General features: G+C 50.3%; 1 protein-coding gene across 1 annotated transcript; it reads right to left on the reverse strand.

Annotated features, from left to right (window-relative positions):
• Positions 1-13,203: 13,203 nt before the first annotated feature.
• On the reverse strand, positions 13,204-15,352 carry APOBEC3A (apolipoprotein B mRNA editing enzyme catalytic subunit 3A; the record flags this gene model as incomplete). Its single annotated transcript, XM_081250244.1, has 3 exons — positions 15,167-15,352; positions 14,715-14,859; positions 13,204-13,599 (listed from the first exon to the last, which is right to left on the reverse strand). The coding sequence occupies exons 1-3, from the start codon at positions 15,193-15,195 to the stop codon at positions 13,204-13,206; spliced, it is 570 nt and encodes a 189-aa protein (XP_081106370.1). The 5' UTR covers positions 15,196-15,352.
• Positions 15,353-22,650: the final 7,298 nt, after the last annotated feature.

The following is a 22,650-nucleotide window of genomic DNA, read 5'->3' on the forward strand; positions in this document are numbered from 1 at the left end:
GTTAAGAATCCGCCTACCAATGCAGGGGACACGGGTTCGAGCCCTGATCCGCGAAGATCCCAACTGCCACGGAGCAAGTAAACCCGTGTGCCACAACTACCGAGCCTGCGCTCTAGAACCCGCGAACCACAACTACTGAGCCCGCGTGCCACAACTACTGAAGCCCGTGCGCCTAGAGCCTGTGCTCTGCAACAAGAGAAGCAACTGCAAAGAGAAGCAACTGCAATGAGAAGCCAGCGCACTGCAACGAAGAGTAGCCCCAGGCTTGCTGCAATTAGAGAAAGCCCGCGCGCAGCAACGAAGACCCAGTGCAGCCAAAAAAAATATGTCCTTCCCATGTGGACTCCGAATCTTGTCCCCAGTGTCACCTACAGTCCTAACCCAGGCCCCTCGCCCACGCTCCCCCTGAGGGCTGGCTGGGCCTTCCCACCAACCCCCATGGGGCAGCTGACCCCGGAGGCCCTGATCCTGTGAGGCCCAGCCCTGCACAGGGTCCCAGCTCCTGCCATCTGCTGGGATGTCGCTGTAGTAGAGCTGGGGCTGCAGAGTCCTCAGGCCACGGTCGCTGTGCTCATCAGGAACGCAGTTGGGGTCTGAGCACATTCAGAACAAAGGCTCCAGGAAATGTACCACGGGACCCGGCAGTGCCTCGTTGCTTCCAGCTTCTCCAGAATGTTCGAGGAGAATATGAAACATGTCTCCACGCAATGAGATTCCTATCAGATGGAAGGCCACCTGGCTCAGTCTTTTGGAACCCTGTTTTCTCCCACAGGGAAGAGAAGGCTGGTTCATTCATTGATTCCCTCACCTGTTCAAAAATAACTCACTGAGCACCTACGCGGGGACACACTTCAGGCAGGAACCTGGGATACTAGGGTGGGCCAGGCACAGTCCTGCCCTCAAGGCAATCCCAGTCTGGATCCATAGTGACCCCCACCCTCTCCATCCCACAGACCCCCTCCTATATCTGCCTGTAGACACAGCAGCCTGGACTTTTGCCCCAGCAGCTACATAGGGGTGTTGCCCTGACACCTGCAGTCAAGTTGGGGTGGAACCGGGGGTAGTCATCAGTTAGCCATTAATAAATAATAAACTGTAAACTGCCTTCACTGATCGAGCTCGCTTCAATTGTTTTTACAAAAACTTGCATGTACTCTAAGCTTAACATAGCCTAAACAGTAAGATGTTTGCCCAAGTTGTTTTTTTAGGAACTTGGAGTCAGCAGTGTCCAGTTTGAGCTCAAGCCAGTTAAAATTGGTTAAGACCACTGACCCTCCAATTGGGCATGTGTGAGTGTCTGCTGGGAGACCTTTTGACATCAAAGGTGATGCCAAAAGCTCGGACTCTGTACACTGGTGCTGAATCAAATCTCAGAGACAGAATTTTGGGTGAAGTAGAAAAGAATAGCTTTATTGCTTTGCCAGGCTCCTCCCCTCGAAAATGTGTCCCAACCCAGGAGGAATTGGTGAGAAGTTTTTTTGTTTGTTTGTTTGTTTGCATTGGGTCTTCATTGCTGTGCACGGGCTTTCTCTAGTTGCATCTAGCAGGGGCTGCTCTTGAGCAGGGTCTACTCTTTGTTGCCGTGCGTGGGCTTCTCACTGCAGTGGCTTTTCTTGTTGCAGAGCACGGGCTCTAGGCATGTGGGCTTTAGTAGCTGTGGTACACCAGGGAAGTCCCTGATGAGAAGTTTTACACCAATAGTTCAAGGGTGGGATCGCTGACAAGATTAGGGTATGTGCAGGACCCGCTCCTTCAATTTGGCCTCAGGTAATCTCAAACAAGGCCCCTTCCCCAAGGCTGCACTATTGTTTCTTGACTGCTCCTCCCTTGTCTCTGTATCCCCTCCCTCCTCTGATTAGCAACAGTTTGAACCTGCCCTTTGGAATTCAGTGAAGGTCATGGAGGCTGAACAGAAAGGCTCCCGTGCCCAGGAGCCCCACAGGGTTCTGCTTGGTTTCAGAGGGTCAAAAACTCCACCCTCAGTGGGAGCTGGTGCTGCCATCTTTGGACACTCTCCCCATGAAGACCCGGTAGCTTAGTTGCATCTGTGCAGAACGACAATTACCTCACCTTCTTCTTATCTCCATTCACCTTTCCCCATGCTCCCCATGCCTCAGCTTTATCTCATAAATACCCCAAGCCTTCACCATTTCTCCCGTGTTCTCTCTTGGATGCCTCCTGAGTAAACCTTTTCTCTGCTGCAAACCTTGGCATCTCAGCCTTTGGCTCACTGTGCGTGGGGCAAGCAAGCCTTGTTGGGAGGCAACCATGCCCAGGGACAAGGCAGGACAGAAAGGGGGGGACGTACTGCAGGTGGCCATGGTGGCAGCTCTGCTCCAGGGGCCAGTGGGAACCTCTCTGGCTAACTCGTGGGCTGGTCTTGGCCACACTAAGCATTGTGGAGTGTTCTGAGGGGCACCCCAGGACTCAGGTTTTCATCTTTGTTGTCTCCACCCAGCTCCACACTGCCAGCATCTTTGGTAAACTTAGTGGGAGGAAAGGTGTACAATCAAGAAAAATCTCACCCAGAGTTTCACCTTTGACCCTGTGGGTCTCCTGGGCATGAGCCTTTCTGTTTAGCCTCCATGACCTTCCCTGTGTTCCAAAGGGCAGGTTCAAATAGTCACTAATCAGGGAAGAGAAGGGATGCAGGGACAAGGGAGGAGCAGCCAAGAACAATAGTGTAGCCTTGGGGAAGGGTCCTGGTTCCACATCAAGGGATACACATAACAATATCTTTGAGCTTTTTACAGAACTAAGACCTCCAACAAATGGAAGATGTAGCGTTCTTCATTCCAGGGATGACCACCTGAGGCCAGATTAAAGGAACCAGAGAAATTCATCAAAAGATTACCTGAGAGCTTCCCTGGTGGCGCAGTGGTTGAGAGTCTGCCTGCCGATGCAGGGGACGCGGGTTTGTGCCCCGGTCTGGAAAGATCCCACGTGCCACAGAGCGGCTGGGCCCGTGAGCCATGGCCGCTGAGCCTGCGCGTCTGGAGCCTGTGGTCCGCAACGGGAGAGGCCACAACAGTGAGAGGCCCACATATGGCAAAAAAAAAAAAAAAAAAGATTACCTGAAACCAGATTAAAGGGGTACAGGCCCTGCACACTCCCTAATCCTTATCAGCAACCCCACCCTTGAACCATTGCTATAAAAATCCTCACCAAATCCTCCTGGGTTGGGATGCACAGTTTTGAGGGCATTAGCTCACTGTGGCCACATTTGCCTGGCAAAGCAATAAAGCTATTCTTTTCTACTTCACCCAAAATTCTGTCTCCAAGAATTAATTTGGTGTCAGGGTACAGAGGCCAGATTCATCTTCAAATTTGGTGCCCAGTGTGGGGCCGACTTGGGCACAGCCCCAGGAGGGTCCCCTGGCTTGATCGGATGCTCTGAGGTTTTCTCCACGCCATCCTCTTTCAAGAGAGCAGAGGGCTGCAAAGTTCCTTTAGAGGCCAGATCACCTGGGACCCTTGCCTGGAAAGGCCCAGCCCTGGTCATACCCCTTCCACCATCCCAGCAGTCAGCACTCCAAGTCAGGAGTGGGCAGCAGAAGAGGGACCACCTTAGCAGCTGCCAAGGCCACTTTTGCCTTGAGGACACTCCCTTCTTCCTCCTGCCTGCACCAGCCCGGATTTCCTACACCAAGGAGTTATTTGGGGGAAGGAGAAAGATAGTGTCTGACATTGAGACACCTCTGCCAGAATCTGGGTAAGTCCCCTGGATGTGCACTCTGGGGCTCCTTCAACTTTGTCCCTCTGAAGAACATTTGGCTGCATCTGGGGAACATTTGGTTTCCATCTGGGGATTTTCCGTTTTGGAAATCCCACGTGTAAGGCACTGCTTGGACTAAGGTCACTGGCTTAGTGGGACTTGGAAGCAGCCACTCTGAGCTTTGTGCTGTCTGATTTTTTCAAATTTTGTTTTTTGTATTTGTTTTCATTTTGTTTCTGGTGTAAGTTCTGTCTGCTGGTGAGGGTTCTGGTTTGTTTCCAGTCCCTGCATGAGTGTTTTTTGATTGGATATGGAAAGCATTTCCTTGATTCCATCTGATAATTTTCCCTGGGGAAAATTTTGGCAGCTTGGTCGACCTATAGTGATAAACCTATGACTAAGACAAGAACGCAATTCTGTTGTAATTCTGTTTGGCCAATGTACATTCTTGAAAGTGAGGAAAGGTGGCCAGTGAATGGTAGCCTAAATTATTATACTATTCGTCAGCTAGAACTGTTTTGTCACAGGAATGGGAAGGCTGGGACTTCTCTCCACTCCATGTGGGCTAGCCACACTGGGTTCAGTCCCCTGTGGGAACTGAGCCACTTTGGGCTCCCTGAGAGCCAATTCTGGGTTTGTTCTCTTTTAAAAACTGAGCCAGTCTGTTTGGAAGCCTATGTCTGTGAATGGAAGTGGAATTTTTAAACTATACTCCCTCTGATTTTCTGTCTGTGCAGCCGTAGCTTATCTGTTGTTTGTGTTTTTTCGTGTATTATTTTAGGGGGAGCCACTCTGGGAAAATTCTACCTGCTCATTGCAAGCCACTTTGAGACCTCTGTCTGGGAGTAGAAATGGAATCTTTGGGTTATTTATCGATTGCATTGTAATCAGATGTTTAACCATGCCCTTTTTAAGTCTGTCTGTCATTTATAGATAGTTATTATTGTACTCTGATGGCTTTGCAAAAGTGCTTCATCTTTAAGAAGATTTATGTGAAGGACCATTTTGACAAGTACAGGTCTCATAAACTTCATATCATACTGCTGAACTGGGTAAGAAATTAAAAATCTTAACAGAGAATCTGATGGCTTCATAAAAAGTTGAGAAAGGATTGGTCACTGAGTGAACTGGTGAATACAGTTATAATGTTTATGGGGTTTTGTTTTTGTTTTTGTTTTTGTTTTTTTTTGCGGTACGCAGGCCTCTCACTGTTGTGGCCTCTCCCGTTGCGGAGCACAGGCTCCGGGCGCGCAGGCTCAGCGGCCATGGCTCACGGGCCCAGCCGCTCCGCGGCATGTGGGATCTTCCTGGACCGGGGCACAAACCCACGTCCCCTGCATTGGCAGGCGGACTCTCAACCACTGCGCCACCAGGGAAGCCCTGTTTATGGGTTTTTTATTACTTTTTTTTTTTTTTTGGACGGGAAAGTAGGATTCGTTGGTGGGCATGAGTAAGGAAGAGACAGTGCCAAGGCTCTCATGAGTGCAGGGCCCATCATTTATCCAGGGAGCCACGATTAAGGATATATTTGACTCCACAGCCATCCGGGATGAGCTGCTTTTCTGCTACCATGTTTTCAAATTCATTCGCATTAAACTTAGTAAATCCCCACTCCTTTGAGATGTGGATCTTCTGGCGGCCAGGGAACTTGAACTTGGCCCTGCATAGGGCCTCAGTCACATGATCCTTGTTCTGCAGCTTGGGGCAGATGGACATTATGACCCTGGCCACTGTGCCCTTGGTCTTTCAAAAGACTGTGCATATCCCTGTCTGGAGCCTAGATTGGGCACAGCATGCCAGTCATGAATGTCCACTGGAAAGGGCTATCTCTAAGGTCCCTTAGGGGAACACATACAGGCAACAGGCTGCATACACTACCAAGGAGGCTGCTGTTTGCAGCCATTGTACACTGGGGAAAAGAGCATGGTAGGCTTAATTGACTGCAGATTATTACTGGGTTTTTGTTTGTTTGTTTGTTTTGGTTTGTTTTTTATAAATTTATTTATTTATTTATTGACTGTGTTGGGTCTTCGTTTCTGTGTGAGGGCTTTCTCTAGTTGTGGCGAGTGGGGGCCACTCTTCATCGCGGTGCACGGGCCTCTCACTAACGCGGCCTCTCTCGTTGCGGAGCACAGGCTCCAGACACGCAGGCTCAGCAGCTGTGGCTCACGGGCCCAGCTTCTCTGCGGCATGTGGGATCTTCCCAGTCCAGGGCTTGAACCCGTGTCCCCTGCATTGGCAGGCAGACTTTCAACCACTGCGCCACCAGGGAAGCCCTATTACTGGTTTTGATCTGTGTTTTCCAGACATAGAGAAGCCCTTCCCCTCAAGCTACTTATGACTTAGAGCAATTGGATAAATTACACCTCTGTAAGAAAAATTGAAATATTCTTTTTTTCTCTCTGCCTAGTCCCTCCAGAAATTGGAGATTCTTGTGTTTTGAGCAGCCTTATCAGGTGAATGGGAAAGACTGTCTCCTGGCATGTGTAGGAATCTCGATATTTCGGCAACTTCTAGAAAGGAGAAATCCACTAAGGCAGAATGTGATGGCAGGCTTATGTTTCAATAGATATGAAATGCTAGTTCTGTTCATTGAAGTCTGTATTTATGAAAGTTATTGTGTTAATCACACTTTTGCCCTGATGTTTAGGAGGAAAAGAAAATTACCTAGTGAAGTTATCAGAGTGTAATTACTCATGATTTATCACTGTTTGCTTTAGGTCTACTGCTAAAAGTGTATATACAATGCTTGTGTGACAATTGGGTATAAATGATAAAATGTATGGCCTATAAAGCATTTCTTTATTAACATACCTCTGAGCTTGTTCACAATACCTGATAAATTTTTCCCCAACATGGATTAACTAGGCAAATACAAAGGAGGCCTAGCTGCTTTATTGACAATACCAAAAATTTGGAAACTACCTTAATGTGCTCCACTGGGGGTGTTGCTTGGATCAAATAAATCAGGAAGTATCCACACATAGAACATTATATGGCCTTTTGAATATTGATGCATTTGTTTCTATATTTGAATGTTATATATTTATGATGAATCTTTAAGACTTGAGGAAATGTTTATGACATGCTATGGGAGGAAAAGCAGGACTCCAACTTGAGGGCACAGTATGGTTTCAAGCACAGTACAGTTCATGACCTGGGGGCCAGAGGCATGCCCAGTTCCCAGGGCTGTGCCTATACTCATCCATTTAATCCTTTTCCTACCCTGCACCTAGTGCTGAGGCACAGAGGGGGTTAGTCACTCAGCTGAGGTCCACAGCTAGGAGGAAGAGTTGCCGGGAGTTGAACCCAGGAAATCTGTACCCACAGCCCATGACTTTGACAGCTATACTCTATCAGCTTTGTTGTAAATATATTGGGCAGAAGAAAAATCAGGCAGAAGAAACACAAGAAATGTTGCTAGACTTACTTCTGAGCTAGAAGTCAAGCATGATTGATTTTCCTGAATTTTATAGCTGGAGGGAGATGAGGGGAGGGCGGTGACGGGCTGTTTTGTGTCTATTTCTTAAGTTGGGGAGTGAGCACCTGGTGTTCACATAGTATCATATTTAAATCTTATCAATAAAAGAATTTCTATATTGAATATGTACTTAAACTTTAAAAAAGGCATTTTAGTGGTGCACTTATACTTTGCAATGGGAGTGATTTTGACTGTAGATTTTGGAAAGTTCTGTCTGTGAAATTCAAGGACAAATTGACTTCCTTTCTGAAAAGTAATAGTTTCCTAACAGGAAACTGTATAACCACTTCTTCCTTTACAAGGAAGCTTTTTTAAAAATTTTATTGTATCTAGATAAGGATATTTCTTATAAAGTTGCATAAATCTTTATATTAAAAAAATCTTGGCTATTGATTTCAGACTTTCTTTAATCATCCCAGGCAAAGTGTTCAAGCACGTGGGCTAAGAGGTGCCAACTGGCTCAGACCACCTCTGCTTTGTTACCTCTGACCCTGAGACCCTCAGTTTCCTCGCCTGTGCAGTAGAGGTGAGGAACTGATCTTCACTGCTGGGCTGGGTGGAGGTTTAAGTGAGCCACTCATTCCTGTTCAGGCATGAGGATGAGAATGTAGTGGACAGTCAGCACTCAGTAAGTGTTGCTTATTTTCACTTATTTCTGCTTCAGATTAAGTCCTAAGTTTATAACACAGGAGTGTCATGATGACCAAGGGTCAGTTCCCAGGTTATATGATTGCACACATTCAAGGGCCCACAGCACCAAAGACAAAAACCATAGGCAGAAACAGCAAGAATGTGGAGGAAGGGACGAGAGAGTCAAGGGTGACCACAGGGTCCAGCCCAGGGGACTGCAGGCATCCAGCTGAGCTGGGTCATCATATAGCAGGAGAATGAAAACCCCAGGACCCAGGTGATACCTCTCAGATATGGCTGCTCTGACAATTTTCTTTTTTTTTTTCTAATTTTTAAATTTAGTTTAATTACATAGATGAGATCATATTTAATGATATTGAAAATGGCAATTAAAAATCCCACAACATGGGCTTCCCTGGTGGCGCAGTGGTTGAGAGTCCGCCTGCCGATGCAGGGGACATGGGTTCGTGCCCCGGTCCGGGAAGATCCCACATGCCGCGGAGCGGCTGGGCCCGTGAGCCATGGCCGCTGAGCCTGCGCGTCCGGAGCCTGTGTTCCGCAGCAGGAGAGGCCACAACAGTGAGAGGCCCGTGTACTGCAAAAAAAAAAAAAAAAAAAAAAAAAATTCCACAACAGCCTGGTATGTTCATAGACCCAGTGACATCTGAATACACATGTAAGTCACACCTGCTTCCTGCACACAGCACCGCTGAGCAAGGGGGTGCCGAACTGCTAGGGGTCTGGGACCCCCATCCAGAGTTCTGGGCTCACAAACATCCAGGCACATTTGAAAAGTTAAATATCATGTTAAAAAATAAAGGAGAGCCATTAAAGATGAATAAATGAGATATTCAAGGGACATCATTCAGAGATGAAAAATAAAAGTGTATTCTTGAGGTAAATTTTATGTTATATGTGTATTATACCACAATTTTTAAAAGTATATTCTTTTTTTATTTTTATTTTTTATTTTTTTTTTTTTTGTGGTACGCGGGCCTCTCACTGTTGTGGCCTCTCCCGTTGTGGAGCACAGGCTCTGGACGCGCCAGGCTCAGCGGCCATGGCTCACAGGCCCAGCTGCTCCGCGGCATGTGGGATCCTCCCAGACCGGGGCACGAACCCGTGTCCCCTGCATCGGCAGGCAGACTCTCAACCACTGCGCCACCAGGGAAGCCCTATTCTTTTTTTAAAAGGTATAATTCTCTGTGCTATACAGTAAGACCTTGTTATTTATCTATTTTATATACAGTAGTTTGTATCTGCTAATCCCAAACTCCTAATTTATCCCTCCCTTCCCCTTTCCCCTTTGGTAAACATAAGTTTGTTTTCTCTGTCTGTGAGTCTGTTTCTGTTTTGCAAATAAGTTCATTTTTATCATATTTTAGATTCCATATATAAGTGATATCATATGATATTTGTCTTTCTCTGTCTGACTTACTTCATTTAGTTTGATAATCTCTAGGTCCACCCAAGTTGATGCAAATGGCATTATTTCATTCCTTTTTATGGTTGAGTGGTATTCCATTGTGTGTGTGTGTGTGTGTGTGTGTGTGTGTGTATTATCCATTTATCTGTCCATTTAGGTTGTTTCCATGCCTTGGCTATTGTAAATAGTGCTTCTATGAACATTGGGGTGCATGTATCTAATTTGAATTAGAATTTTCTCCAGATATATGCCCAGGAATGGGATTGCTGGATCATATAGCTTTTTTTTTTTTTTTGCGGTACGCGGGCCTCTCACTGTTGTGGCCTCTCCTGTTGCAGAGCACAGGCTCCGGACGTGCAGACTCAACGGCCATGGCTCACGGGCCCAGCCGCTCTGCGGCATGTGGGATCTTCCCGGACCGGGCACGAACCCGTGTCCCCTGCATCAGCAGGCGGACTCTCAACCAATGAGCCACCAGGAAAGCCCGATCATATAGCTTTTTAAGGAACCTCCATACCGTTCGCCATAGTGGCTGCACCAATTTACATTCCTATCAACAGTGTAGGAGGGTTCCGTTTTCTGCACACTCTCTCCACCATTTATTGTTTGTAGGCTTTTTAATGATGGCCATTCTGACCAGTGTGAGGTGATACCTTTTTGTAGTTATTATTTTTTTTAATTTTTTAATTTAATTTAATTTATTTATTTTATACAGTAGGTTCTTATTAGTCATCAATTTTATGCACATCAGTGTATACATCTCAATCCCAATTGCCAATTCAGCACACCACCATGCCCACCCCCCCATGGCTTTTCCCCCTTGGTGTCCATACCTTTGTTCTCTACATCTGTGTCTCAACTTCTGCCCTGCAAACCAGTTCATCTGTACCATTTTTCTAGGTTCCACATACATGCGTTAATATACGATATTTGTTTTTCTCTCTCTGACTTACTTCACTCTGTATGACAGTCTCTAGATCCATCCACGTCTCAACAAATGACTCAATTTCGTTCCTTTTTATGGCTGAGTAATATTCCATTGTATATATGTACAACATCTTCTTTATCCATTCGTCTGTCGATGGGCATTTAGGTTGCTTCCATGACCTGGCTATTGTAAATAGTGCTGCAATGAACATTGGTGTGCATGTGTCTTTTTGAATTATGGTTTTCTCTGGGTATATGTCCAGTAGTGGGATTGCTGGATCATATGGTAATTCTATTTTTAGTTTTTTAAGGAACCTCCATACTGTTCTCCATAGTAGCTGTACTAATTTGCATTCCCACCAACAACAGTGCAACAGGGTTCCCTTTTCTCCACACCCTCTCCAGCATTTGTTGTTTGTAGATTTTCTGATGATGCCCATTCTAACTGGTGTGAGGTGATACCTCATTGTAGTTTTGATTTGCATTTCTCTAATAATTAGTGATGTTGAGCAGCTTTTCATGTGCTTTGGGCCATCTGTATGTCTTCTTTGGAGAAATGTCTATTTAGGTCTTCTGCCCATTTTTGGATTGGGTTGTTTGTTTCTTCAATATTGAGCTGCTTATATATTTTGGAGATTAATCCTTTGTCCGTTGAATCGTTAGCAAATATTTTCTCCCATTCTGAGGGTTGTCTTTTCATCTTGTTTATGGTTTCCTTTGCTGTGCAAAACCTTTTAAGTTTCATTAGGTCCCATTTGTTTATCTTTGTTTTTATTTCCATTACTCTAGGAGGTGGATCAAAAAAGATCTTGCTGTGATTTATGTCAAAGATTGTTCTTCCTACATTTTCCTCTAAGAGTGTTATAGTGTCCAGTCTTAACATTTAGGTCTCTAATTCATTTTGAGTTTATTTTTGTGTATGGTGTTAGGGAGTGTTCTAAATTCATTCTTTTACATGTAGCTGTCCAGTTTTCCCAGCACCACTTACTGAAGAGGCTCTCTTTTCTCCACTGTATATTCTTGTCTCCTTTATCAAAGATAAGGTGACCATATGTGCATGGGTTTATCTCTGGGCTTTCTATCCTGTTCCATTGATCTATATGTCTGTTTTTGTGCCAGTACCGTACTGTCTTGATTACTGTAGCTTTGCAGTATAGTTTGAAGTCAGGGAGCCTGATTCCTCCAGCTCCGTTTTTCTTTCTCAAGATAGCTTTGGCTATTCAGGGTCTTTTGTGTGTCCATACAAATTGTGAGATTTTTTTGTTCTAGTTCTGTGAAAAATGCCAGTGGTAGTTTGATAGGGATTGCATTGAATCTGTAGTTTGCTTTGGGTAGTATAGTCGTTTTCACAATGTTGATTCTTCCAATCCAAGAATATGGTATATCTCTCCATCTATTTGTATCATCTTTATTTCATCAGTGTCTTATAATTTTCTTCACACAGGTCTTTTGTCTACTTAGGTAGGTTTATTCCTAGACATTTTATTCTTTTTGTTGCAGTGGTAAATGGGAGTGTTTTCTTAATTTCACTTTCAGATTTTTCATCATTAGTGTATACTGTAGATTTTTTTTTTTTGCAGTACGTGGACCTCTCACTGTTGTGGCCTCTCCCGTTGCGGAGCACAGGCTCTGGACGCGCAGGCTCAGCAGCCATGGCTCACGGGCCCAGCCACGCCGCAGCATGTGGGATCTTCCCAGACCGGGGCATGAACCCCTGTCCCCTGCATCAGCAGGCAGATTCTCAACCACTGCGCCACCAGGGAAGCCCTACTGTAGATTTTTGAATCCTAGATTCCCTTCCTACAAGATTTAGCTGATTTTTACTCACTCCATCAGCAATTAGTGTGACCAGTATACCTCCACTCCACCATGAATCAGATCCACTACAAAAGAGAAAGGCATCTGCATGTTTGCAACTTTTAATAAACTACTTGTAGTTCATGATACATTTACTGAGGAAAAAAATTCAGTGGAAGATTCTTAATATTTCATTTTATTGCTTTGGATTTAAAATCAATTAAAATATCCATTTCTCTAAAAATCAAAAACTATTCTGATAATATTGAATAGAATCTTACTGATGTAGATTTGGAACATAATATAGATTTGAATGAAAAGTAAATCTACCCAGATTGTTTTTTTTAAAAACTATTTCTTATGAGCCATTTGCCTTTCACTGGTTTCTTTGGATCAATCTGGAGACGGTAGCAAATGGCATGTTTATATTTCTCAAAAGAAGCTTTTTTTTTCTGCTGTTCAGCAGAGGTCTCCTGACTTCTTTCAAGAGGTTGACGTCCATCCTTCAGTTTTGCTGCGTCTAGGACGGAAGCAGGGAGTGAGACAGTTGGAAGATGAAACAAAAACCGAGAGGAGGTCTGGGGAGTGTTACAAAGATGGGGAAGGTAGGAGGGACACAGCAAGTGAGAAAGTAGAGGGACCGCATGAGAAGGGAAGGAAAGGATGGAGCTGGCACCCCAGGAGGGAGCAGGTCACCCAAAGGAGGCTCTGAGAGGAGGAAAAAGGCACAGGGAGAGGAGAGGAGAGGAGAGGATGGAGGAGGTCCAGGGAAGCGGCAGGAAGGAACTCTCACCTGGAGAATCGCCTGCAGCTTCTTACATAGATGTTGACTCTCTTCTTCCAGCCCATCCCAGGGCTGAAATGGTCTTCCCTGGTGGTCAACAAATGTTTCCCAGCAGTGCTCAAACTCTGAGATGGAATAGGGAAGAGAAAGGTGAGCTCCAGTCTGGGGAAGGGTTGGGGCCACAGGGCTGAAATGACTGTTCAGGACAGACTTTCCCCGTCATAATTTCACTTCCTCTTCTCTCCTTCCTCCTGGGGGCTCAATAGCTTACCCCTCCAACTCTTTCTTGCAACTGGAATTTGAGCCAGCCCAATTCTCCCTCCTGGAAGTCCCCTAGTCCTTCCTGCATATCCATCCACTCCCCTTCTTCCCCTCCCCGAACCAGCTCTGTTCCCCTGAACTCTCTCTTCCCATAGACTCCTTCCAGAGTCTAGCATCACCTCTCAGGCAGCACACAAAGGCCTCTCCACCAGGGATTCCCACCCTTCCCTCCCCTTTCTAGCAACTTCCCACAGGCCTCTCCCTGCCACCGCCCCGCCCCCAGGAGACCCATGCTGACCCTTAGAGGTCATGATGGCAATTTGGGCCCCAGCCTCCTGCAGTGTGAGCAGCCCAGCCTCATAACCGGGGAAGCTATAGATGCGGGAGGCGAAGATGTGCAGGCTCACGTGGCTGTTCTCCCCCAGGAAAGTAGCCAGCTCCTGGGCACAGGTATGACAGGGGGTCCAGGAGATGAAACAGGTGAGCCTGTAGTGCTGCCCCTGGTCCAGATTCCAAGAATGGATCCGGTCCAGGAAGTAGAGCTCCGCATGGCAGGGCTTCCCTTGTTGGTTAGCACCCTACATAGAAGAGGAAGAAAAGTGGATGGGGTTGGGGGGAAGACGAAGCCAGAGTAGGCAGGTGGGTGAGGCACTGGCCTCCAGCGCTAAACTAGAGCGGGGGCAAGCCTCAGCACCAAGTGAATAATATTTCAATGCAGCATTTATATGATCCAAAGTAACGCAAAACTCCATGAGAGACACAGTATCAGTGTTTTACAAAAAGCTCGGTGAGCAGTGATGTCTTGTTATTGGCCCTCGGCTCCCTGTGGCTCTGCACTGAAACTGATCAGTTTTCATGCAAATGTTGATCTTTCTTTCATCATAGAATTGTGTTAATTTTGATTTTTAAACTATTGCCTTAAAATGTGACTCATCTTGATTTCTGAGTTTTCTGGAGCGCCTCTTATTTTGTGCCCGAGGTAGGGCCTTCAGGAGCCTCACCTAGTCCAGCCCTGCAGAGCAGAGGCCAGGGGAGCTCCCACGCTGGCCTCCTGCCATGAAAGTGGGTGTTTCCTCCCTGGAGCGATTCACCCTGCTCTCCAGCTCCTCCTCTACCCCACCCAACATGTGCACCAAAACTTCTACAAGCTTCTACTCTGGGCCTCACCCTGTGCTGAGCCCAAGGCTGAGGGGCGTCATTGTGTTAAGGACAGCTGGAAGTGGGGTTGCAGGGATCAGCGCCCTTGGCAAGATCTCTCAAGCAGTGGGCAGGGGTCCTGCCGGGCCCGCCTAAGTCCATAGTGACTGAGGAAGAAGTCGGGCTTTCTAGCCAGAGCCTTACCCCGGGCAGAATCCGGGGAAGAACCTGGCCCCTTGTCCAGATGCCTTTCCCTCTGTCCCAACCCCTCCCCAGAGGCACAGCAGGAGAGGAGTAGCCGAGTCCTAGAACCTGGAGTGACATCGGGCTGGAGGTACCAGGCCCTGGATTGCTGTAACTGGCTTCTGACATGTGGCTCAAAGCTGCCAATCACACAGCAAGGGTCCTCACCTGATTCCAAGCAGAGCAGCGGTAGCAACAGCAGGAACCAGAGGTGAGAGAGCTGTGGGACATCCTGTGTGCAACTCACAACCTACTACCCTGAGTGTCCCACGATAGGGAGGCCCTGCCTGCTGCGGGCAGGCTGGTCAGTCACCTTGTTGCGCACGAAGCCCTTGTTCTCGTCCAGAGGGACCCTAGCGTCACCATCCAGGATCTCCACCTCGTAGCACAGGTAGGTCTTACGAGGCCTTATCTGATTCATGAAGTTCTCATTGAAGGTGATTTCATCCAACAGACATCTACGGTCAAAGGCGGGAGAAGCCCGAAGACACGGGGCTCCTTCTGGGACTGCCCAGAGCTCCTCTCCTCCCTACACACCCCTTCCTTCTGCACCCCACATCTCTGCTGGAGCCACGAGTCCTCCCCCTCTGACCCCCGCTGGGGGCTCCCAGGGAATTCAGGGTCTCCCCCCAGGAGCAATGCAAGATGCTCAGAGCCTCAGTGAAGACCTGGCCCTCTGCCCGAAGTCGGACTGGGTCACGGCCTCTCCCCACCGTCCCGCCCCTGTCCTAGCTCCCACTGCCCCGCTCCCCTGTAGCGTGGTACCTGGTCCTGGGCGCTGTGCTGGCCTCCATGAGTCAGTTTCTTCACCGTCCCTGGCTCTGAGTCTTCTGTTTCTGTGCTCGGTCACAGCCTGTAGCCTCCTATCTGAAGCTCTTCAAGCACCAGGAGCCTTATATACAATCAGAGCCCCTGGGAACCACGGTGTCAGCAGAGTTGGGTCTCACCCCTTCCTGAACTCTGGCCACTCGTGACACCCGTGAACTGCTCTGCCCAAACATCACACCCTCACGGAGAAGTTTAAGTTTCCTTTTCCCTGTTCTGACAAAGGACTGACTTGGATGCCACCAGGACTGACTATGAGTCAGTGAGGTCTGTGACAGTGTGGTCATCTGGGCAGCAGGGACCAGCAAGGCAGGCGGTGAGGGGACAGATGAAAGGACAGGTGTCCGTACCCTGGAGGACAAGCTCCATGGCGGCCCATCGCTGAGTCTCCTGCAGCAGCCAGCGCGGGCCGTGGCCTGGCGCAGTCTCCCTGGGACCCGCTGGGCTGAGGGACCCACAGGGCGCTCAGTGGGGAGGGGAGAAGCTGCTCGGATAGGCAGGCAGCCGCCTTCATCCTTGGGGAAGGGGAGAAACCTGGGCCAAGCTCTCCTTAGGAGCCCCCCGTGCAAGGCCAGCGGACTGGACATGGAGCATTTTCACTCCATTACACAGAGGAGAAGAGAAAGACTCCCAGAAGGACCAGGCTGGACCAGGACCACACAGGGACACATGGCTGTGGGATGTACTTTGGCCTCAGAAAGCGTGGCCGCCCATGCTCTTCCTGTCCCCGTCCAGGCCCAAGGAATGTGGGGACTGTGTCTTCCAGCCCCAAGTGTGACCCTGGCCCTAGCTGGCCCTGTTTGTCCCCGAGGGCTGGCCCCTGTCCCACTGACTCCCCACCCTGCTCCTCTTAGAGCCCCTGTCCTGGCCCAGCACTCCTCCCAGGGGAGCTGGCTACCCGCCCGCCCCGCCCCGAGGCCCAGCCTGGCCGCCTGCACGGGAACCAGGCTGCTGACCTACATCCTCAGGGAGGAAACTCAGCACGATGTCCCCTCCTTCTCGGGTGGGTGCCCCTCCTCATGGAGGGTGCCCTCCACCCCGCCCCCACCCTGGGCTGGGGCCCCTCTGTCCCCTCTGCCCTCTAGACCTGGTCCCCTGGAGAGTAGACACTGTCCCCCGGGTGGTGGCTCAGCCCCCATTTTTGTGGCAGGTGGTTTCTGGGTGAGAACGGCCCTGGGGTGTGGGGTGTACTGAGCAGTACCCACACTTCCCAGGTCACAGTCTGCACACCCAGCAGAACTCCGCACACCCAGCAGCCTCCAGTCCTCTTGAGCAGGAGATGGGGTCTCTACAAGGACCGGGGTTACAGCGACCCGGCTGGGGTCCCTGAGAATCTCCCCAAAACCACCCCCCAGCTCTTGCCTTCCAGGGAGGGAGGATGTGGTCCTGATCCAGACCAAGCTCTCCTCCCGCACCCCTACAAAGTCTCCTCGTCACTCAACCCACTAAGTTCTTCTGGTTCCCCTGTGCCCCCACAGATTTCTGAGGGAGGGTCTCTGGTTCAGGAAGCCCCGTGCTGGGGGCAGAGGGTAACTTGAGGATTCTGGGGCTCCTGCTGCTAAGCACCTGTGCCCTGGGGCACCTTTGGAGTACTGAGCCCCTGAGCCTGCCCCGCCCCTTCCCAGCTGATTCCAGCAGCTGGAGCACCAACATGTTACTGGGCTCAGCCCCACATCGCTTGCCCCTCAAGGCTGTGCTGGAACATTTTGTGGTGAGACCAAGGAAGGGGCTCCACTGCAGGGAGATGCTCCCACATCTTCAGGGGAGGTTTCCCCGCCAGTCTAGCTCCTCATCCAGTAGCTCTGAGGTGTCCTCTTCTGGAATGGTCTCCAACACCTCCTCCTTCCCCGGTCCCCATACCCCAGCCTGGCCAGTCACCCCTGGACTTTCTGCTCCCTGCTGACTCCTGGCTGTCCCTCTTCAGTACAGACAAGCCAGCCTAGCAGCTTGTCTCCACATCTGGGTGGTCCGTGTGGCAGCGATGGACCAGCCCACAGGCGGCTAAGAGAATCCATGGTCTGTGAAGGTTAGAGGGACATCACATGTGACAGTGTTTTTGACCTTCTCCCAAACATTTTAAGTCTTGAGTCACCTGAGTCACAGTGGGAAGGGACGAGAGGATGAGTTGCTAACTCAGATCTGGGTGGGCCTCACCCCTCTCTTCTCCTCCTGCCCCAGCGTCTTCCCACATGCTCTCCCCAGAGCCCGAGGCCCTCGGGGCAGCAGGGTCCCAGGGACCAGTCTCCCTGAGGCCAGGGAAGACATGGTTTGGTAAAGGCATCAATAGAACCTAGTGATGAACTCTGGGTCCAAAAGTAGCGCCCAACACCACTGATGTGATGATGAGATGAAAGTGTGCAGCTCACCTCAGTCCATCAGGTAAGAAGAAAGAAGAAAAGAGGTCCTGTCCTTTCTGGGGAATGACAGCCCCTCCCCTATGTCTGCCTCTGTTACGTAGAGTAATGTGGGGAAATTCCCACACCCTGCTGGAGTTCTCCACCAAAGTGTGGGAAGGTCCCAGAAGGGAAGGCAGGACCTAGTCCCCCAGTGAGGGAGGGTGCGTGTGGGGAGAGTGGCCCTCTGAGCAGGTGCAGAATGTGCTGGGATATGCCCCGTTCCCCTGTTCCTCCATCAGGAAAACTGGGAACAGGGCTCAATGCCCCAGGGGAGCCCAGACTGGGGTCAGAGAGACAGACAGGGCCAAAGGACCCTGGGGAAAGGGGCGGGGCTGCTCAGCCTGAGTGCCTCAGGGACTGGAGTGAATGATCCTGAAGTTTCTAGAGTCCTGGCCAGGCTGCTCTGTGCAAGGTCTAAGCTCTGCCCTCCTGAGAGTGCCCTTTGCTCCCTAGAGCAGGATGGAGGACAGGCTGCCTGTGCCCAGCCCGGCTCTCGGCAGTGTCCCCAGGCTGTGTCATGTCCCAAGCACCTCAGGGTCCCTGTGTCATAGGCGAAACTCTGAGATCAGGGCCTGGGGAGAAGGGCCCCTGGGGATGGGGGCCCTGGGGTGATGGAGGCACATCTGCCAGGAATCTGCCCTCTGACAGCACGAGGTGGGGGCCCTTCTTCCAGTGTAAGCCCACCTGTCCACTGGGTTGCACCCGTTGCCCAGAGGGCGTATACTTTGTGGATTTTTGGGTCACTTCAAGGAATGGAGTGGGGAGACGGGGAGGAGGGGCTGCTGTTGGAGCCCAGAAACCAAAACCAAAGGAGCAGATTTGATGATGAGTTTCTTCCCAGAAACCACCCTTGGAAAGTGTCGACATCCTCTGATCTTCGTCAGAGCTGAGATAGTTTGGGTGTGTCTGGGGAACCCGAATGGGTTTCCTTTTTGTCAAGTCGCTCTGTGTGTGTGTGTGTGTGTGTGTGTGTGTTCCTTGTGGGTCAGGACAATGGTTAGTTCTGTGTGCTCAGGCACAGTTGTGTGCCAGGCCTGATCTTTGTCATATATGTGGTACCTGAGGTCCCACAGGACATCCTGAGCTGGGACCATCAGCTGTAACCAAGCAAATAAGCCATAAGTCCCAGGCAGGAAGCGGTGCAGAAGGCCCTGGGACAGACACAGCTGAGCCAGGCCCGACTCCTCTGTGGTCCCAGCACTGTGGTCCGTGTCTGCTCCCCGAGCCTCCTGCCCCAGGACTGCAAGCCTCCTGGTGGCTGCTCCCCCTCCCTGCCCCTCTTTCTGGGCACAGCCCTGGACACCCGTCCCTTCCCAGGCTCCTTCCCCAGGAACTGGCCCTATCCTGGGTCTCAGCCTGACCGCTCTGCTGAGGCTCCCTGTGCACCACGTCCTCTGGTGGCCAGTTGCACATGGTGTAAGCCAGAACGTAGGAGGCTGGGTGGATTATTTGTGGATTGAGTGATACACTGAAGGAGGGAGTACCTCTCCTTTTCTTAAAAATAATACCATCACAATTTGTAGAGTAAAGCTATTTCAGACAATGTCTTAAGACACTCACATGGTCATTTAACTGTTACAACAGCTACCACGGTCGGTCCCTGTCCTTGCCTCCGTGTTTCACGGGAGGATCCCAAGGCCCAGAGGTGGAATCCTGTCCAAGGTCCCTGAGCATGAAGGGGGCCAGACCCAGGGTCAAGTCCTCCTGACTCTGAGGCATCCCCATAGAAAGGCTAACGCAGCTGCTCAGACGCTGAGGACACAGGAGGAACCTCGGGAAGGAGCGTCTGCCCAGGAGTCTGGGTGGGGCTTCAGATGAGGGGTACGGCCACAGCAGGATGAGACCCAGAGAGAAAGACCTGGAGAGAGGAGAGGGTGGGGCGCCAGGACTGGGGATGCCCAGAGGGAGGGGCAGGCAGGCAAGAAGTCCTCAGGGAGGGAGCGGGACAAGCGGGGTGCAGACCGAGGCCACCTCATCCAGAAACCACCTGCCACAAAAATGGGGGCTGAGCCACCACCTGGAGGACAGTGTCTACTCTCCAGGGGACCAGGTCTAGAGGGCAGAGGGGACAGAGGGGCCCCAGCCCAGGGTGGGGGCGGGGTGGAGGGCACCCTCCATGAGGAGGGGCACCCACCCGAGAAGGAGGGGACATCGTGCTGAGTTTCCTCCCTGAGGATGTAGGTCAGCAGCCTGGTTCCCGTGCAGGCGGCCAGGCTGGGCCTCGGGGCGGGGCGGGCGGGTAGCCAGCTCCCCTGGGAGGAGTGCTGGGCCAGGACAGGGGCTCTAAGAGGAGCAGGGTGGGGAGTCAGTGGGACAGGGGCCAGCCCTCGGGGACAAACAGGGCCAGCTATGGCCAGGGTCACACTTGGGGCTGGAAGACACAGTCCCCACATTCCTTGGGCCTGGACGGGGACAGGAAGAGCATGGGCGGCCACGCTTTCTGAGGCCGAAGTACATCCCACAGCCATGTGTCCCTGTGTGGTCCTGGTCCAGTCTGTCCTTCCGGGAGTCTTTCTCTTCTCCTCTGTGTAATGGAGTGAAAATGCTCCATGTCCAGTCTGCTGACCTTGCATGGGGGGCTCCTAAGGAGAGCTCGGCCCAGGTTTCTCCCCTTCCCCAAGGATGAAGGTGGCTGCCTGCCTATCCGAGCAGCTTCTCCTCTCCCCACTGAGCGCCCTGTGGGTCCCTCAGCCCAGCGGGCCCCGGGGAGACTGCGCCAGGCCACGGCCCGCGCTGGCTGCTGCAGGAGACTCAGCGATGGGCCGCCATGGAGCTTGTCCTCCAGGGTACGGACACCTGTCCTTTCATCTGTCCCCTCACCGCCTGTCTTGCTGGTCCCTGCTGCTCAGATGACCACACTGTCACAGACCTCACTGGCCCATAGTCAGTCCTGGTGGCATCCAAGTCAGGCCTTTGTCAGAACAGGGAAATCAAAACCTATTCATATTAGAATCGGCCAAACTGAAGGGCAGGGGGGAGGCGTGGCTGACTGTGGGGGAGTGGCGGTGTGGACCTAGTGATGATTGTCCTCGTGGGTAGACGGCTGCCTGAGGATGGACAGGCGGTGGGAGGCAGTTTCCTCACTTCTCACAAGCACTAGGCTTCAGTGAGCGTCGGATGAACTCCACAAATATAATACAGAATGAAAGATGTCACATATGAAGGAGTTCATTCTGATTCCATCTATACGAAGTTCAAAATCAGGCAAAGTCAATCTATGATCATAGAAGTCCTAATATGTGTTCTTTCTGGACGGGGGACAGCAGGGAGGGGACACGAGGGATTCCCCACCTGGGACTCTAGAAGTAGCCCCACCTCAGTCTGGGTGGTGGTTACACTGCCTAGAAACCTAAGATTCTGCACTTAACTGTAAGTTATACCTCAATTTTTTAAAAAGTTACGAAGCCTGTATTTTTTTTTTTTTTTTTTTTTTTGCTGTACGCGGGCCTCTCACTGCTGTGGCCTCTCCCGTTGCGGAGCACAGGCTCCGGACACACAGGCTCCACGGCCATGGCTCGCGGGCCCAGCCGCTGCGTGGCATGTGGGATCTTCCGGGATAGGGGCACGAACCCGTGTCCCCTGCATCGGCAGGCGGACTCTCAACCACTGCGCCACCCGGGAAGCCCGAAGCCTGTATTTTTAATAAGGAAAATGTTTTACTAAAAGACTTAAATATAATATCCCAAATAAATGGATAAAAATGCAAAACAAATACAAACAGAATAACCATGATTGTTCTCAGGGTTTTTGGTTTTCTTTTTAATGAGGAAAAAAAGGGCTGTTTATGTCCAAATGACAGACTAAATGTGGTTGAAAGTGAAGAAGTGAGAGAGAAATGAGGAAGTGAGGCGGTCCTTGCAATATACTAAAAACTAGAAAAGGGATAAAGCCACTGTCATCAAAAGAGTGTGGTGTCAGCCAGAACCCAAAATAGACATGAGGAAAACACTGCAAAGAAACACATACAAGTATATCTGGGAACCTAAATGATGACAAAGGTGGAGTGGAAATGCGGTGGGGGCAAGGTGGGCATCATTCATTTCATATTGTCAGCTGAACGAGAAATAAATCCTCATGGCGCCTCCACCGTGAAGCGAGATTCTCCTACACCGCTGCTCCTATTCAACTCTCTCAGCCCCCATCCATCCCCACCCCAGCCTTCCCCGAACCAACAGAAGAAGGAAGGCCCCCTCCCCTCCCCTCCCCATCTAGAAACCTGTCTCCCTCGGTACTCACATTCATTCACCCAACACAAATTTTATTGAGCACCTACTAGGTGCCGCATGCTATCCTAGGGGCTGGATGAACTTTAAGCAAAAGAGACAAGATTCCTGACTCCATGGTCCGCCCATTCAAAGTCCAGCCTTCCATCTGTGCTCTGGGGCTCACACCCTCTCTCTTCCAGTGGGTTTCTCTTCTGTGGTTTTCCGCATCATGCCCAGCACTACTGGATCATTCCCATCAGCAAGCCACATGCTCAGGTACCTCTCACCTTTAAAAACAAACACTCTCCTTTGAGTCACATCTCCCTCCATTCTCTTCACTCCTTCATGGAGAAAAATAGACGTAAAAAAATATACTTCTATCAGAAAGTTTTATGCATGTTCTATTCTGCATGTTTTGCTTCCTGCCCACCTGTCTGCTTTCCTCCCATGACATTCCCTCTCCCCACCACTCCAGAGAACCTGCTCTTGACAAGGTCACCGATGATCCCTGTGTTGCCACAAGAAAGGGATAGTTCGGGACTTCCCTGGTGGTCCAGTGGTTAAGACTCCGCGCTTCCACAGCAAGGGGCGCAGTTTCGATCCCTGGTCAGGGAACTAAGACACCATACGCCGCACAGCACAGCCCCCCAAAAGAAAAAGAAGAAAGGGATATTTTTCAGTGATCCTCTTGCCCCTCCACCCAGCAGCAAGTGACATAGCTGAACATAACCTCCTTCCTAAGACACGCTGCTCCCCCACTGTGGTGACCACCCTGTCCCATGGTTTTCCTCCTCTTTCTGCTCACCTCCCAGCTTCTCTCTTC

The sequence above is a fragment of the Mesoplodon bidens genome, assembly GCF_964165515.1.
Source record: "Mesoplodon bidens genome assembly, chromosome: 11".
Taxonomy (NCBI): Eukaryota; Metazoa; Chordata; class Mammalia; order Artiodactyla; family Ziphiidae; genus Mesoplodon; species Mesoplodon bidens.